At 44.9% G+C, this 19,305-nt stretch overlaps 1 protein-coding gene across 2 annotated transcripts in view; it reads left to right on the top strand.

Annotated features, from left to right (window-relative positions):
• The window catches only part of POLR3H (RNA polymerase III subunit H), a 78,565-nt gene that overhangs the window by 13,516 nt on the left and 45,744 nt on the right, over window positions 1-19,305 (top strand). For both annotated transcript variants that reach the window (XM_069231255.1, XM_069231256.1), the window contains exons 2-3: window positions 7,353-7,491; window positions 9,481-9,577. In XM_069231255.1, coding sequence (XP_069087356.1) covers window positions 7,381-7,491; window positions 9,481-9,577 — 208 coding nt within the window. In that variant the 5' untranslated portion in view covers window positions 7,353-7,380. The remainder of the gene's footprint in view (window positions 1-7,352; window positions 7,492-9,480; window positions 9,578-19,305) is intronic.

Genomic DNA, 19,305 nt, shown 5'->3' with positions numbered 1-19,305 from the left:
TAGCAGGCCTTACAGCCCTAAGGCAGGGTGCACTATACCATAGGTGAGGGTACCAGTGCATGAGCATGGTACCCCTACAGTGTCTAAACAAAACCTTAGACATTGTAAGTGCAGGGTAGCCATAAGAGTATATGGTCTGGGAGTTTGTCAAACACGAACTCCACAGCACCATAATGGCTACACTGAAAACTGGGAAGTTTGGTATCAAACTTCTCAGCACAATAAATGCACACTGATGCCAGTGTACATTTTATTGCAAAATACACCCCAGAGGGCACCTTAGAGGTGCCCCCTGAAACTTAACCGACTATCTGTGTAGGCTGACTAGTTCCAGCAGCCTGCCACACTAGAGACATGTTGCTGGCCCCATGGGGAGAGTGCCTTTGTCACTCTGAGGCCAGTAACAAAGCCTGCACTGGGTGGAGATGCTAACACCTCCCCCAGGCAGGAGCTGTAACACCTGGCGGTGAGCCTCAAAGGCTCACCCCTTTGTCACAGCACCGCAGGACACTCCAGCTAGTGGAGTTGCCCGCCCCCTCCGGCCCCGGCCCCCACTTTTGGCGGCAAGGCCGGAGAAAATAATGAGAATAACAAGGAGGAGTCACTGGCCAGTCAGGACAGCCCCTAAGGTGTCCTGAGCTGAGGTGACTCTAACTTTTAGAAATCCTCCATCTTGCAGATGGAGGATTCCCCCAATAGGGTTAGGATTGTGATCCCCTCCCCTTGGGAGGAGGCACAAAGAGGATGTACCCACCCTCAGGGCTAGTAGCCATTGGCTACTAACCCCCCAGACCTAAACACGCCCTTAAATTTAGTATTTAAGGGCTACCCTGAACCCTAGAAAATTAGATTCCTGCAACAACAAGAAGAAGGACTGCCCAGCTGAAAACCCCTGCAGAGGAAGACCAGAAGACAACAACTGCCTTGGCTCCAGAAACTCACCGGCCTGTCTCCTGCCTTCCAAAGAACTCTGCTCCAGCGACGCCTTCCAAAGGGACCAGCGACCTCTGAATCCTCTGAGGACTGCCCTGCTTCGACGACGACAAGAAACTCCCGAGGACAGCGGACCTGCTCCAAAAAGACTGCAACTTTGTTTCAAGAAGCAGCTTTAAAGAACCCTGCAACTCCCCGCAAGAAGCGTGAGACTTGCAACACTGCACCCGGTGACCCCGACTCGGCTGGTGGAGAACCAACACCTCAGGGAGGACCCCCGGACTACTCTACGACTGTGAGTACCAAAACCTGTCCCCCCTGAGCCCCCACAGCGCCGCCTGCAGAGGGAACCCCGAGGCTTCCCCTGACCGCGACTCTCTGAAACCTAAGTCCCGACGCCTGGAAAAGACCCCGCAGCCCCCAGGACCTGAAGGACCGGACTTTCACTGCAGAAGTGACCCCCAGGAGTCCCTCTCCCTTGCCCAAGTGGAGGTTTCCCCGAGGAAGCCCCCCCTTGCCTGCCTGCAGCGCTAAAGAGATCCCTTGACCTCTCATAGACTAACATTGAAAACCCGACGCTTGTTTCTACACTGCACCCGGCCGCCCCTGCGCTGCTGAGGGTGAAATTTCTGTGTGGGCTTGTGTCCCCCCCGGTGCCCTACAAAACCCCCCTGGTCTGCCCTCCGAAGACGCAGGTACTTACCTGCAAGCAGACCGGAACCGGGGCACCCCCTTCTCTCCATTCTAGCCTATGTGTTTTGGGCACCACTTTGAACTCTGCACCTGACCGGCCCTGAGCTGCTGGTGTGGTAACTTTGGGGTTGCTCTGAACCCCCAACGGTGGGCTACCTTGGACCAAGAACTGAACCCTGTAAGTGTCTTACTTACCTGGTAAAACTAACAAAAACTTACCTCCCCCAGGAACTGTGAAAATTGCACTAAGTGTCCACTTTTAAAGTAGCTATTTGTGAATAACTTGAAAAGTATACATGCAATTGAAATGATTCAAAGTTCCTAATGTACTTACCTGCAATACCTTTCAAACAAGATATTACATGTTAAATTTGAACCTGTGGTTCTTAAAATAAACTAAGAAAAGATATTTTTCTATAACAAAACCTATTGGCTGGATTTGTCTCTGAGTGTGTGTACCTCATTTATTGTCTATGTGTATGTACAACAAATGCTTAACACTACTCCTTGGATAAGCCTACTGCTCGACCACACTACCACAAAATAGAGCATTAGTATTATCTATTTTTACCACTATTTTACCTCTAAGGGGAACCCTTGGACTCTGTGCATGCTATTCCTTACTTTGAAATAGCACATACAGAGCCAACTTCCTACAACAAACAATTGATAAAATCAAGCAATCTACAAGGCCAAATGTTTGTGGTTTTTATTATGTAGGACAGAAAGAAATCATGGTGATCTTGTGAAGTGAGTAAATGTGTTAGATGATTTGTTTTGTAAGATAATTATGATAATGAGACAAAGTCTTGCAGTAGAAGTATAGCAGATGGAGCTGTGGCTTAATTGTGGGTATTCATAGTTTGGCAAGAGATAGCATTGTATGGAAAAAGAAATGTCTTGTAGTACTGCATCAGTCAAATTTTGTAATGCAATTTCTGTCTGCAGCTACTTTGGACACTACTGTAAGATAATTGTATAGAACTTTTACAACTACCGTATTTATCGGCGTATAACACGCACTTTTTCTCCCTGAAAATAGGGGGCAAATGATGCGTGCGTGTTATACGCCGATAAATTTAATGGGTTTTTTTTCTGAAATTTCCTCTTAAAAAGAGGTGCGTGTTATACGCCGGTGCGTGTTATACGCCGATAAATACGGTATGTCTTTTGTTAACAGATTGGAATATTGAGACAAGGTTGTGTCAACTATGTGGTAAGGGTAGGGAGGATAGTGTGCACAGCTTATTTGCCTGTAAAGCTCAAAATCTATTGAGAAGAAAACATGAGACCCATGTTTCAAAAGTATTATTCTTGGCGTTATTATTCCTTGATAAATAAGGTAATTTTTTGGTTATGTGCTCAGCGCAATTGTCCCTGTTATCCGTGTTGACATACTCCAGGTGGGCAGACATCGTCAACCTGGTTCAAACTTTGATTTTATCTCTATCTGTTTTTAGACAGGTTGCTGGTGGATAAACGTATGGACTTTGATTTGCGTACCAGCCATCTTAGGGATCTGAGAGGGGTGGGCATTAGACTCATACCACATGCACCTGCTGCCCGTTCACCTACATTCTTGAATGGCCCAGTTCCTACTCAAAAGTGTGTTCCAACTCCCGTAGCAAAATCTCCCCATACACTACCAGCAACTGATTGGCTACATACTGACCCATACCCAGGAGTTTCCCCAGTGGTTAAATCTGGAGTGCTCAATGAGGATGTACATCATAGGGAGACCCAGCGTCCCAGGACTAGAGATGTGGTAACCAGTTCGGAATTATCTATTATGTCCTGGAATTTAGCAGGGCTTGACAGGAAGTTGGGTGACCCAGAGTGGGTCAGCTATATTAATAATCAGGATATCTGTCTTTTTCAGGAGACTTGGGCTGAGGATCAAGTTTATCTAGATGGGTTTTTATCATACTGTGTTGAGGCTCAACCAGCAGAGAGGGGCTTAGGTCGTGCTAAAGGGGGCCTACTGGTATTGCTAATTAAGTGAGTACATTGTGATCATTCTGTATTAAAAATTGACTCACCCGATTTATTGGGAGTACAACTTATTTATGATCGAGATTTTCAGATCACCATAATTAATGTCTATGCCCAATCCCTCCAACGGGGTTTAGGGTCTCAGAATCTGGCGCAGTTGTCTGAATTTTTGGACACCTTGCACCTTCTGACGAATTTAGTGATTGCAGGAGAACTGAATTGTACTTTTGAACCTTCCTGCTTAAATAGTGGTCTAATGGATGAAGAAGATGAATTTTGGGGTATTCCACAACTAACAAATAAACAGCAGTGTATTAATTCTTGTGCTGCTTCCCAGATGGTATCCTTATGTCTTAATTATGGACTTAGGGCCTGTAATGGCTGTACTTCCTTTGATTTGGGCACTGCACCAACCTTTAAGCGAGGCATGTCCACCAGTGTAATTGTTTACTTTCTATTGGATGTTAGGTTATGGCCCTCCCTAATAGATATGAAGGTGGATTTACGTTATGAGAGCGATCCTAATCCTTTGCTCCTTACTATGCACAGTGACGTATTCAGGAGATCACAGAATGACTATCGCACTGTGGTTCCAGCACCACGGTTGGATAATAGCTTCTCTCTGGTCTGCTGGCCAAAAGTGCTATCTAACCCCTTCCTGATAAAAGGGATTTATCAATTGTTTGCTGATGTAATTGCTATATATGAGGAGTATGAAGTTAACAACATTCCTATTCTTTGTATCCATTAAGATCTGTTGAAGAAACTGCAGAATTTCTTTTATAAAAAGACCAGCATCAAGCATTTTGATAGCAACCCTAAAACCAATGTGTGATTTAACAAGGATTGCTTTGAGGCTAAATCAGCATTAAAAATAACTATTACGACATCTTCTCAGGGGGCAATACAATCAGCTAGACTTGTTTATAATTAGACTTTATTACAAGCAAAGAAAAGCTGGGAAGATTCAATCTGGCAAAACCTGCTTAATGCAACCAAACTTAATGATAATGTGACATTCTGGAAGTTATTGTCTAATAGACAAAGAGGATGTTAGAGCACTAAAAGCAATCATATTCAACCTGAGAGCTGGGTGAGTCATTTTTTCCCAGCTTTACGCCCTACCTTTTAATTTTTCACTTTACGAATCTTCTTCCCCGCTGTTGGCTAGAACAAGTTATTCCCTGGATAAACCAGGACTAGATTCTTTTATTTGTGAAGACCCTGTTATCTTCACAATGGAGGAAACTATAGCATCAATCAACTACTTAAAATCTGCAAAAGCACCAGGGCCGGATAAGATTCCGGGGGACTTATATCAATCTGAACCAATAGTATGGTCCTGGTACATAAATTTGATTTCGTATAAAATCGCAGCCGGGTGCCCAATTCCAAGTACCTGGAAAGGGGCTGAAATAATTCTGATTCACAAAAAGGGCTATGTGAGCTCCCAGGCTAAATATAGACCTACTAGCCTTATCAGCAATATCCTGAACATTTTTGCTAAGCAGCTTTTGGGAAGGCTACTAAGTTGGGTTAAAGCCCATGAGGTACTATCCCCATTACAGACGGGCTTTCGCTCAAAAACTAGTACGGTAGACCAGGTCTTCAGGCTGATGCTTTTATATTGGAAATACATAGTCCTTGCCAAGCAAAATCTATATGTCGTTTTTGTGGACCTTCGATCCGCTTTTGATATGGTCCCTAGAGAAATACTTTGGGAAGTGCTACATAGGATGGGTACTCCTACCAATATAATTCATTTATTACAATGGTTACATGAGAATACATATGCTCAGGTGAGATGGGGCAGTCAGGGAGAATTAACAGAACATATTCCTATTCAGAGGGGGGTTCGCCAAGGATGTGTTCTGGCCCCAAACTTATTTACTATATTTATAAATGAGGTGGTACAAGTATTGTCTACTTGTCAGAATGATGCCCCCTCCCTAACTGCGCAGAAAATTCCTATTTTACTTTTTGCAGATGACTCTCTACTTATTTCTAAGACCCCAGTGGGCCTTCAGATTCTTGTTGATAGGTTTAAATCATACTGTGCAGACTATGGCCTGGAATTGAATGCTAGCAAGACAAAATTAATGGTGTTCAGCCCAGGATTAACCAGGAGATATACTGTTATTGTAGATGGGACCCTTCTAAGCAAGGTTAGTTCAATAGATTACCTGGGAGTGAGGATCTCAAATAATTTACAGTGGGAGGATCAGATCAATAAAAGTGCGGTACTTCTCCAGCACAGGGAGGGCGCTATCCTGCGTTTTTATAAAAGTTCTGTAACAAAAGCCGTATCGCCGGCTATTAAGATTTATTTGGCAAAGGCGCAGGGCGGTGCTGCCTATGGCGCCGAGGTGTGGGGGTTTTATAACAGCTATAGATTGTGGACGAAAATAATTTTGCCAGGGCCTTACTTGCGTGCCCTCGTAGCGTACCCTTGATCCCGTCTTTTCTGGATCTCAGGTTTAATCGCATTGCTGATCTGATAGCCCTGAGACCCTTACTCTTTTGTGTAAGGATCTGGACCATCCCTGAGCTCATTATATACAGGGACTCTCTTCTTGACCTCTTAAAAAGACCGAACGTGACCTCTATCCCATGGTTCAGGCATGTCTCAAAATGGTTTCGTATTCTGGGGCTTGGAAATTATTGGGAGAACCCACAGAACTTAGGGAGAAATCACAAGCTGTCCCGAAAAGTTGCTTATTGGTCCTATGTAAAAAAAACAATCTCCTCCTTTGTACATCACATGGTCGGCTGACTAACCAATTTCTTGCTTTCAAGTGGTACCCCCACTTCGAACCTTATTTAGATCTTATATCTGATACATTGGGGAAGAGTCTGTATGTTCGTTTTTGTTTTGAGCGTCTACCACTCTTGTCCCTAACTGGCAGTTGGGGAACGCCCTTAACATTTGACTTATGTCCTGCCTGTTGTAATATTATTGAATGTGTTGAACATTTTATGTTTTTTTGCCCGGCATATTCCATTCCCCGGCGCAAGTGGACTTGTACAGTTTGCCGGAACTTGGGCATAAGACAATGTTGCACTGCTCTAAGGATTCTGAAAAGTGATACTTCAACCATTTTAATATCAGCGGTTAGCAAGGTTTTTTGTGGCTGCCTGGTATATACGTATTTGTTTTCTTAAAAAAATCAAATCCTTGTAATAAGTATGTTGTGGATATGAAGTGGGAGGGTTCACATTTTATTCTAATTGTTGGATGATTTTTAAATTCCTTTATGTTCTTAATTATTTATGATTCTTTAATTGTTTTATGGTTGCTTTGATGGATATGTTGACCGAATAAAGCTTGTGTTTATTCTTGGAGTTTTAATATTGCAATATGCATATTACTTAGGCCTCAAATGGATATGTACACAATCATTTAAAAAAAGAAAAAAAAAAATGTTTTTTTTATGTTGTACATTTCATTGTTTTTTTTATCAGAACTTGAGTTTTCAGATGGAGCCTAACCCGTAATGCATACGTATGTAATATAGCCTCCATTTTAATGTTGAGTATGTTTTTGTGCATTGATATTCCATTTGCTGTCACCACAGCAACGTCATGTTGTTGACATGCTTTGGGGGTGTCCTTGCAAAATTTCTCTCTTGTTTAGTGAGTTTCAATTGCCCACCTGCACTGCTCCTTAGGATTTTGAGCCCCGAATTAATGATTCTGCATATTAAACTCTTTGTTCTACTTCTGTTTGCTTCAAGTGTTTGATCGAGGGGATCACCAGCCACTATGTTTGTACTTGTGGAGATGGTAGACACAGTGCGGACCCCGCCCTGGCAGTTCGAACGGAAGCTAAATGACTCTATTGCTGAAGAACTCAACAAGAAGTTGGCCAACAAGGTAAGGATGTGGTCCTCTCGGCTTGCATGTAGGTGATTTTCAGTAGGAATGTGTAAAAGTAGTTGTCCAAGAAAATCATAACACATATTTTCACATGCCCAAATCAAAGAGCCACAGTCTACTTTGAATCAGACAGGCCTTTAGGGGGTTTGTTCTAATATCCGATAGTGCCTTGTGGAACGACAAACATATTGGTCCTCACAGTCCCTCCATTAGGGGTGATATGCCATTCTTTGCCTTCTTGTGGTGAGAAATGGAACTAAAGGGACTGGCATCTGCCAGCCCTGAGTATATGGGGCATCACCATCCAGTTTTCTTTGTGTAAAGTTTAGGGGTGAGGGTCTATGTGAGCATGTTACCATTTGCTGCATTAGTGCATTATCTGAAAGTGGTTGTTCTGGTTGATCATTCCCGCATGCCTAGGACAGATGGTTGCTAAAAACATCTCAGCAGGAGATAAAGTAGTAGTTATCTAGTTGGCCTAAGATTTCCAGCATTTGCCTGAATGTACTACTCTGCATCTATAAGGCAGAGCAAAAATTCACTGGTCCCAGCTGTGCTCCAGCAGGGCTTGGAAGATGGCACTAAGGCCCACATTATGACAATTGCGGTAATGACTGCCTACTGCCATGGCAATGGGCGCCAAAACACCATTGCCGCGGCTACCTACCGTCCGCCAAATTATGACCGTAGCTGGAATTCTACCAGAAAGCTGGCGGAATTCCGGCGGCGGATGGCGGTAAAGGGGGCGCTGCTGCCAGCAGCAGCGCCACACCAGTAGACCGCCGCAGACCGTATCATGACCCATGATACGGCCTGGCGGTGTTCTGCTAGCAGACTCTGCTGCTGGCGGCAGCGCCTTGTCCTGTCTCCTGCCGGAGGACCCCCTGCAATTAGGTAAGTCGGGTGCTTCGACAGGGGAGGGGGGTGTGGGTGTATGTTTGTGCGTGCATGCGGGTGTGTGGTGTGTGGAATGCGTGTATGCATGCATGGTTGTGAGTGTGCGTGTATGTTGTGTGACTGCCTGGGTGCTTGTATGTAAGTGTGTGTGTGGATATGTGTGAATGGATGTATGCATACGTGGGGGAATGCGTGTATGTGGATGAATGCATGCGTATGATGGTACATGAATGTGTGTGTGTATGTCGTGGGGGGGTCTGGAAGGGGAGGGTGGGGAAGGACTCTTTGGGAGGGGGACGGGGAAGACACCTATCAGTGACAGGGAAGGAATTCCCTGTCACTGATAGTGCCTACTGCCATGGTTTTCATGGCGTTAAGGAAGCCATGAAAACCGTGGCGGTAGGTGGGGTCATAATCCAGCGGGTGGGACACCGACGGCCACCTGGCTGGACACTGAAGTCTCCAGCCCGGCGGCTATTACCGCCCTGACGGACGGAGTGGTACATTGATGGTTTGGCTTGAGCCAACCCGCCAATGTCATATTTTGGAGAACAGTACCGCCAACCTGTTGGCAGAACTTTTCTCCAAAATACTGCCATCCGCCAGGGTTGTAATGGAGGCCTAAGCCTGCTTTGCTCTTAAAAGTCATAGTGCAAGATTGAGATCAATGCAGGGGAATCTGGTATATTTCTGCAGGTCATCCCAGCTCGGATGGCTTTCAGCGAGGAAACATTGAGACTTCATAAAGCAGTGCACTAAACGAAGAGATGTCATGGCGGGTATGTGCCAGGGAAGTAAGGATGTCCAGCAAAGCAGTATTGTTACGCCATGTTAGACCTCCCTGCTCTCTATGATTTAAGTGAAATCCTTGGGGCTTCCAAGATCAGGTTTGGTCACTCTGTAATGAGGACAACCACAGGCATATGCAGGTGTTGCCTCAGTGAGTGCAAATATTCTTATATTTTGAGCTGAAGTGCTTCACTGGCATCAGAGGGTTCGGTGTAAGCGCTCCTAAATTAAACTGAAGGTCAACACTGTTTGGGTGGAGGAACACCTCCAGTCATTGAAATTTCCCTCTTTACCCGACAGGTGGTGTACAATGTAGGGCTCTGTATCTGCTTGTATGACATCACCCAGCTGGAGGACTCATACATCTTTCCTGGGGATGGAGCCTCCCATACCAAAGGTAACTGTTCTCCCTCAACACTTACTCTGTACTCGCCCCCCTGACACATTTCACACACTCACTGACATGCTCTTGCATGTGATTTAATCTCTAGTACTCTGTGCTTTATTTATATTTTCCTGTTCTCAATTCTTTTGTCTATATCTCTCTCTCTCTCTCTCTCTCTCTCTCTCTCTTAACTCTTCAAGTGCCTGTCTTTCTTGCTCCTTCACTGTTTCTCCTATCTCTCTTCCTGAAAGTCTCTTACAAAATGTGTCTTGCCCACGCCTAACTAGAACCAGTTCGAGAGGTCTGTGAGAAAACCCTCAAAATCACCAACAGATAAGTGGGTTGAAGTGCAAAGAACTAGCAACTGCCCTATCTCAGATTCCCCAATGTTAAAAAACAAGTGACTATCTCTTTTTTCCCAAACTGTGTAAAGAAAAAATAACTTGTTGGAATGGCTTTGCAAGGAATGGCTTCCTATTTAAAAACACTCTTCTCTAACTAGTTAAATTACTTGCTGTTCCACAGTATATGGGCTCAGGCTAGAGTTGTAAATTAACCGATAACGGAGCTCCCAACTAACCCCTTTAAACAAATATCGGAGCTGTGAGTTCTGGTCTCAGTGCTTAGATTTTTTGTTACTGTGTTGATCCTAAACCCTCCATGTCTCTTGGCTGAACTGTTAAACCAGAACACTGTAGAAGTTCTTTGCCTTTCTATTTTGCCACTGTTCCAAAGTGATATGGATCATAAACAAGTCTGAGAACTTCCCCCAGGCCCCAGCAAAATATCTATGGGCACATAGGCCTTCCCATGCACTTCTAGATACAGAACATTTATTTATTAGGTAACAGGAACAATAAGAAACCAAATACTGTATGCAGCAACTAGGTAACCGTGGTTACGTACATTGATATCAGCTATTGCCCTTAACATGTAGAAAATGTGCCAGTTATAATATATAGTACCTGAATAATAGTACAAAAACAATAAATGCATTAATGTATTGTAAACAGGAAGACAGAATATGGATAGACATTCCCTTTTGTAGCAGAAGGTAGCTTTGAGAGCAATCTTGAGCATGTTGAACATTGAGAAACGAGTGCTCTTCGAGACGTCCGGGTATACTGAAGGACGAAACTTCAGTGTAGCACAGATGTTTATTTGTGACTCAGAAATTCTTACAGACTTAATGTGAGGTGCTTGAAAAGAGATATTGACTGTAGGTGTCCATGATACAGTAAGGGGGGCAATAATGGTTCAAATCCTAGTATCACAAGTTGCATAGGCCTCTGTTTGTCAGACATGAAACAAACCTTGCGGTGATAGTACGACCTAGGGTTGCACCTAGATGGCCTTATTCTACCCTTTTTACCTGAAACCAAACCCTCCTCATGGACAGGCAAGTGGAGAAGTGTCCCCTCAGCACACGGTACTTTAACACACAGTTATGTTTAATTATGCTGGACATTCACTTCCATATCTTTATATCAGTGACCAGTGCACTGGGAGGGGAGGGGGTAGATGAATGACTGTAGTTTATGGTTCAAATCTCTTTATTGGATTTCAAAGAAATAATTTACAGCAGTACAGTGAGCGATCAGCCCATCCTCAGTAGTTCAGCTATGAAGAGACAAAACGTCCACTTACTCCCCCCTCCCTCCGAGACCTACGGTGCATAAGAGTGTAATACATAAGGATAGCTCACAGTACCTAGTGTGGCTAACTAGTGCGTACCCTCATGGTTAGCAACAGCCGGAGCCTCCGTCAGGCGAAGCAGCCAAAGGTATCTGGGGCAGGTGAGTTTCCGAAGTTCAGAGGATAGTATAGCTATAAAAGGACGCCAAATCTCCGAATATGAGGTACTTTGAGCGGAGAGAGTGATGGTCAGTCTTTCCATCCCCAGGATGTACCAAAGTTAGTGTGTCAGAATATTTTGCAAGGCCGTTCCCAAAGCTGGACCAATCTGCCGACCCTGGCAGGATTTGAGCGGGAAAGTGAGTGCGTTGGGTATCCCCGGGATGGTACAGGCAGGAAAGCGGGGGACCTGAATATTAAGGTGGGCATTGACAGTGTAAAGCAGTTAAGTCCCGTAAGAAGTGTGTTTTGGACATTCCCACAACAAATGTAACGATATACTGGGGGAGCCACAGCTGTACTGACATTCTGGTTTGCGAGCGTGGTTTCCCCGGTGTAAAAGGAATGGAGTGAGGTACAAGTACATGACTGTCTTGGTAGCCGTCTCAATACTAGCGTGTTTCGGGCTGTATGTCGTGCACGCTAATGAATTTTCCCCCTATTCTTTATGGGTCAGTGAGCGGCAAAGCTCGAATTCCCAGTGTCGCTTGCCAGTTGATTTCTCTGGTGTTGGGGCTGAATGGAGACTGCGTAAAGTTTAGTTATGTTTTGGTAACCAGCCATTTTTCAAAAGTAGTAAGGAAGTGTTGTGTCCCTGGACAAACAGATGGGTGCATCAACCATTGTCTAATCTGCAGATCATGCAAACACTCTTCAGGTAGCACATGATGCGATCGGAGTTGCTCGAAGGGGGTGGGACCCTCCTTGTCAGACAAGTGACCTACAGACTGGCATCCAGCTTTGTGCCAGTGGTGGAAGCTGGTTGCTTTGAGACCTGGAGAAACATCTGGGTTACCGACAGTGGGAGCCAGGGGGGACAGGAAGGAGGTCAGGCCAACCCTCTCGGCTGCCCTGTCTCAGACAGCCAGGGTAGCTTTGGTGATTGGGGGAAAAAGTAAAGGCTTCGTGGCCAAGCATGTCTATGTAGAAAGGGGATCTTCCAGAGATGTTGCCATGCCACCTTCCTATCCATGAAAAGCCAATGTTTTTCAGATTCCTCTCGAGACCACTCAAGGAGGAATCTAAGTTGGGCCGTCTGATAGAGAAGCAGGTTCAGGATGCCGAGGCCACCCTTGTGCGGGGGTACGTGGCTCCTTTGGCAGCAAGAAATACTTATTCCTTTTATAAAAAAAAAAATAACAAAAACAATACGTTCGATGGCATATGTCGCTGCAGATACACATGTTTGGCACAGTCCGCTGCCTGGTGTTGGGCTCGGAGTATTACAAGTTGTTTTTCTTCGAAGAAGTCTTTTTTGGTCACGGGACCGAAGGACTCCTCCCTCTTCGGCTCCATTGCGCATGGGCGTCGACTCCATCTTAGATTGTTTTTTTCCGCTGTCGGGTTCGGACGTATTCCTTTTCGCTCCGTGTTTCGGTTCGGAAAGTTAGTCAGAATCTCGGAAGAAAGCGTCGGTATTGTTCCGTTCGGTATCGGGATAGTTAGGTACATCGACACCGATCATCGGAAGACTTTGGGGTAGCTTCGATTCCCCCATCGGGGCCTGGTCGGCCCGACCGCGTGCGACATCGAAGCCGATGGAACGGACCCCGTTCCGTTTCTGCCCAAAATGTCACAGTAAGTATCCTTATACAGATCAGCACTTGGTCTGTAACTTGTGCTTGTCCCCCGAGCACAAGGAGGATACCTGTGAGGCCTGTCGAGCCTTCCGGTCCAGAAAAACACTCCGGGACCGAAGAGCCAGGCGTCTACAAATGGCGTCCACGCCGACAAAACAACGTTTCGACGACGAAGAGGAAACATTCTCGGTTCCGGACTCAGAATCCGGAAACTCCGACGTCGAACAACAGCAACAAACTGTGAGTAAGACGTCGAAAAGTAAAACCATCGACAAAACGAAAGCCCAGGGGACGCCACTGCCAACAGGCCATGGCTCGACCCATAAAACAGGCGACCCGTCGAAGGCGCCGAAAAAGGGCACGCCCATAGCGAAGACACCCGACTCCGGTCGAGGGACCGCCATGGAGCAACCTCGGAGCCGAGAAAGCGGCTCCGAGAGACAAAAACAAGATACCGGCACCGAAAAACATCGGCACCGAGAATCCATGCCGAAAGGAACAAAAATTCTGTCGGTGCCGAAACCGAAAAAAGATTCTCTCTCGGCGCCGAAAAATACCACACCTTCATCCTACTCAGAGGAACAAGGAATAAGTGGCCAGATGCACAGATTTGGACAAGAGCTCCAAAGTGTAGAATCAGACTACACACAAAAGAGACTGTACATCCAGCAAGACACAGGGAAGATATCAACCCTTCCCCCAATAATAAGGAAAAGAAGGATCAGTCTCCTCAAGGATGACGCACAACCACAAGCCAAAGTGGTTAAAAAAGTCACGCCTCCGCCCTCTCCACTACAACAGGCATCGCCGGCACAAACACCGCCACAAATGCACTCACCAGCGCAAACTACCATAAGTCAAGATAATCAGGATCAAGACGCTTGGGACCTATACGACACCCCAGTGCCGGACAATGATCCAGATTCATACCCCACAAAGCCGTCACCGCCAGAGGACAGTACCTCATACTCACAACTGGTGGCTAGGGCTGCAGAATTCCACAATGTCCAACTGCATTCCGATCCTATAGAGGATGATTTTTTATTTAACACCCTCTCGGCTACACATAGCCAATATCAATGTCTCCCAATGCTACCGGGGATGTTACGGCACGCAAAACAAATTTTTAAAGAGCCCGTAAAATCAAGAGCCATCACCCCAAGGGTGGATAAAAAATACAAACCACCACCCACAGATCCAGTGTTTATTACTTCGCAGTTACCACCTGACTCCGTAGTAGTAGGGGCAGCTCGCAAAAGAGCAAATTCCCATACATCTGGCGACGCCCCACCTCCGGACAAAGAAAGCAGAAAATTTGATGTGGCAGGGAAAAGAGTAGCATCACAGGCAGCCAACCAGTGGCGCATCGCAAATTCTCAAGCGCTGCTGGCCAGATATGACCGCGCTCACTGGGATGAGATGCAACTTCTCGTAGACCATCTTCCCCAAGAATACCAAAAAAGGGCGCAGCAAATAGTTGAAGAGGGACAAACTATCTCAAACAATCAAATCCGCTCTTCACTGGACGCAGCCGATACTGCAGCGAGAACAGTCAACACTGCTGTCACCATAAGGAGACACGCTTGGCTCCGCACTTCAGGCTTCAAACCTGAAATCCAGCAGGCTGTCCTTAATATGCCCTTCAACGAAAAACAACTTTTTGGCCCTGAAGTGGACACAGCCATTGAAAAACTTAAAAAGGACACATACACGGCCAAGGCCATGGGCGCACTCTACTCCCCGCAGAGCAGAGGCTCTTTTAGAAAAACTCCATTTAGAGGGGGGTTTCGTGGCCAACCCACAGACACCACCAGCCAACAAACAAGAACCACACCATATCAGGGTTCCTTCCAAAGGGGAGGTTTCAGGGGATATAAAGGGGGTCAATTCCCAAGGAGTAGGGGAAGATTCCAGACTCCAAAAACACCTCCACCTAAACAGTGACTTTCAAGTCACGCAACCCCTTCACTCAACACCAGTGGGGGGAAGACTAAGCCAATTCTACCAATCTTGGCAACAGATTACAACAGACAATTGGGTATTAGCAATAATCCAACATGGCTATTGCATAAAATTCCACAAATTCCCACCAAACATCCCTCCCAAAACACGCAAAATGTCACCACAACATTTAGATCTCAGGACACTAAATACCTATATCATATCGGACCATTTTCACATGGTCACACTACAAGACATCATTCCACTGCTCAAACAGCAAGATTACATGACCACATTAGACCTAAAGGATGCGTACTTTCATATACCAATACACCCTTCTCACAGAAAGTTCCTACGGTTCGTATTCAAAGGAATACATTACCAATTCAAAGTGTTGCCATTCGGAATAACAACTACACCAAGAGTGTTCACAAAATATCTAGCAGTAGTAGCAGCACACATCAGGAGACAACAGATACATGTGTTCCCTTACCTAGACGATTGGCTAATCAAGACCAACACAGTAAAAAAATGCGCAAACGACACCACATGTGTCATACAAACCCTTCACAAACTGGGGTTTTCCATCAACTATACAAAATCACACCTAGAACCGTGTCAGACACAACAATATCTAGGAGCAACCATCAACACATCAAAAGGAATTGCCACTCCAAGTCCACAAAGAGTGCAGGCATTCCACAAGGTAATAAGTGCTATGTTTCCAAACCAAAAGATACAAGCAAAATTTGTGCTAAAACTTCTAGGCATGATGTCATCATGCATAGCCATTGTCCCAAACGCAAGACTACACATGCGACCCTTACAACAGTGTCTAGCATCACAATGGTCACAGGCACAGGGTCAACTTCAAGATCTGGTGTTGGTAGACCGCCAAACATACCTCTCGCTTCTATGGTGGAACAGCAAAAATTTAAACAAAGGGCGGACATTTCAGGACCCAGTGCCTCAATACGTTATAACAACAGATGCTTCCATGACAGGGTGGGGAGCACACCTCAATCACCACAGCATTCAAGGACAATGGGATATACACCAAACAAAATTTCATATCAATTACCTAGAACTGTTAGCAGTATTTCTAGCGTTCAAAGCCTTCCAACCCATAATAACACACAAATACATTCTTGTCAAAACAGACAACATGACAACAATGTATTATTTAAACAAACAAGGAGGAACACACTCAACACAATTGTGCCTCCTAACACAAAAAATTTGGCAGTGGGCGATTCACAACAACATTCGCCTAATAGCACAATTTATTCCAGGAATACAAAACCAACTAGCAGACAACCTTTCGCGAGACCACCAACAAGTCCACGAATGGGAAATTCACCCCCAAGTTCTGAACAAGTACTTTCAAATTTGGGAAACACCCCAGATAGATTTGTTCGCAACAAAAGAAAACTCAAAATGCCAAAACTTCGCATCCAGGTACCCACACCGCGAATCACAAGGCAATGCTCTATGGATGAGTTGGTCAGGGATATTTGCATACGCTTTTCCCCCTCTCCCTCTCCTTCCATATCTAGTAAACAAGTTGAGTCAAAACTAACTCAAACTCATACTGATAGCACCCACATGGGCAAGACAACCTTGGTATACAACTCTACTAGACCTTTCACTAGTACCGCATGTCAAACTACCCAACAGACCAGATCTGTTAACACAACACAAACAACAGATCAGGCATCCAAACCCAGCATCATTGAATCTGGCAATTTGGCTCCTGAAATCCTAGAATTCGGACACTTAGACCTCACACAAGAATGCATGGAGGTCATAAAACAAGCTAGAAAATCTTCCACTAGACACTGCTATGCATCTAAGTGGAAAAGATTTGTTTACTACTGCCATGCCAATCAAATACAACCATTACATGCCTCTACGAAAGACATAGTAGGATACTTACTACATTTGCAAAAAGCAAATCTCGCTTTTTCATCTATAAAAATACACCTCGCAGCAATATCTGCTTACCTACAAACTACTCATTCATCGTCTCTATTTAGAATACCAGTTATTAAAGCATTCATGGAAGGGCTAAAAAGAATTATACCACCAAGAACACCACCAGTTCCTTCATGGAATCTTAACATCGTCTTAACAAGACTCATGGGTCCACCTTTCGAACCCATGCATTCCTGTGAAATGCAATATCTAACCTGGAAAGTCGCATTTCTCATTGCAATCACATCCCTCAGAAGAGTAAGTGAAATACAGGCATTTACCATACAAGAACCATTTATTCAAATACACAACAATAAAATAGTTCTAAGAACAAATCCAAAATTTCTGCCAAAAGTAATCTCACCATTCCATTTAAATCAAACAGTAGAATTGCCAGTTTTCTTCCCACAACCAAATTCCGTGGCTGAAAGGGCACTACATACATTAGACATCAAAAGAGCACTAATGTACTACATTGACAGAACAAAGCTAATCAGGAAAACAAAACAACTGTTCATAGCTTTTCAAAAACCACACATAGGAAATCCAATCTCTAAACAAGGCATTGCTAGATGGATAGTCAGATGTATTCAAACATGCTATCTTAAAGCCAAAAGAGAATTGCCTATTACACCAAAGGCACACTCAACCAGAAAGAAAGGTGCTACAATGGCCTTTCTAGGAAACATTCCTATGAGCGAAATATGTAAGGCTGCAACCTGGTCTACGCCTCATACGTTTACTAAACACTACTGTGTAGACGTACTAAATGCACAACAAGCTACAGTGGGCCAAGCTGTACTAAGAACATTATTCCAAACTACTTCAACTCCTACAGGCTAAACCACCGCTTTTAGGGGAGGTAACTGCTTTATAGTCTATGCCAAACATGTGTATCTGCAGCGACATATGCCATCGAACTGAAAATGTCACTTACCCAGTGTACATCTGTTCGTGGCATTAGTCGCTGCAGATTCACATGTACCCTCCCACCGCCCCGGGAAGCCTGTAGCCGTTTAGAAGTAGATCATAAATCTTAAACATCTGTACATTTGTAAATAATTATTATAAACTCTTAACGTACATACATATTCACTCCATTGCATGGGCACTATTTATAGCAAACAACTCCATCCTCACCCTCTGCGGGGAAAACAATCTAAGAAGGAGTCGACGCCCATGCGCAATGGAGCCGAAGAGGGAGGAGTCCTTCGGTCCCGTGACCAAAAAAGACTTCTTCGAAGAAAAACAACTTGTAATACTCCGAGCCCAACACCAGGCAGCGGACTGTGCCAAACATGTGAATCTGCAGCGACTAATGCCACGAACAGATGTACACTGGGTAAGTGACATTTTCATTATTTTAACTTTTATTTGTTTTGCACTGTTTTATTCTTCTCACTTCCACTTCGCCGGTGCCCGTGTTCAGAGGCATCCAGCAGTTTCTCCATTGACTCAATTCCGCCATTTCTACCTGGCTGAGCAGCCTCTCAGCCGCCATCTTGGTTGGCGGTCTAGTCGTCGGTTGAGTAGGCATCCAATCAGATGCACTACTTAAACGACTCCTCACGCCGGCCGCGCGCAGTGGGCATGCCAAAGGCGAGCCCATCTGCACCCAGGAGAGCCCAGAGGCCAGTCGTGCTGCTGGCTTGATCCCGGAAAGGTTAGTTTATTCTCGTCAACAGCTCCTAGCCTATAATATCACCCACACAACCCCAATACACTCTATTCTTTCTCCTGATTCTTCAAATTGGTCCTGCCACAGCTGTCCCTGGACTCCGTCGCTCGACCTGCCATCCCCTCCCATTAGCAGTTCTAACCTCTTAGGTAGACTGTTTTTGCTTAACTGTCGCTCCCTGCCCGCCCACTGCCTCCATATCTTTTCTCTTTTAAAGGATTATGACCCTGACGCCCTATTTTTGACAGAAACATGGCTCAATGAAGATACCTCTTTTGAAATCTTTAAGGCACTACCATTAAACTACTCAATTATTCACTTAGACAGACCCCAGGCTAGAGGAGGCGGTATTGCTATTATCCACATAAAAACTATTAAATGCTCTACTACCACCCTAGACATCCCTGGATGCGAAAGTACGTCTTTTTCATTATATCTTAATGCAACATTCTCTTTTTCCGGAATACTTGTTTATCCTCCTCCTGGCCCTTACGCAAGTTTTCTACGGGCTCTGCCTGACTTTGTAGCAAGTATTTTGTGTAAAATACCCAATCTGACCATACTTGGGGATTTTAATATCCAGATTGACAACATGCACTGTTTTTCCGCCAAAACGCTCCTATCCACTTTGGCGGGATTAGATCTTACTCAGCACATCACAGGACCCTCCCATATCAAAGGTCACACCATCGACCTCATTTTTAGCAATCTTT

This window comes from Pleurodeles waltl, chromosome 4_2 (genome assembly GCF_031143425.1).
Source record: "Pleurodeles waltl isolate 20211129_DDA chromosome 4_2, aPleWal1.hap1.20221129, whole genome shotgun sequence".
Lineage (NCBI taxonomy): Eukaryota > Metazoa > Chordata > Amphibia > Caudata > Salamandridae > Pleurodeles > Pleurodeles waltl.
The sequence above is the reverse complement of the archived record's forward strand: the minus strand, read 5'-3'. Positions and strand labels throughout refer to the sequence as shown.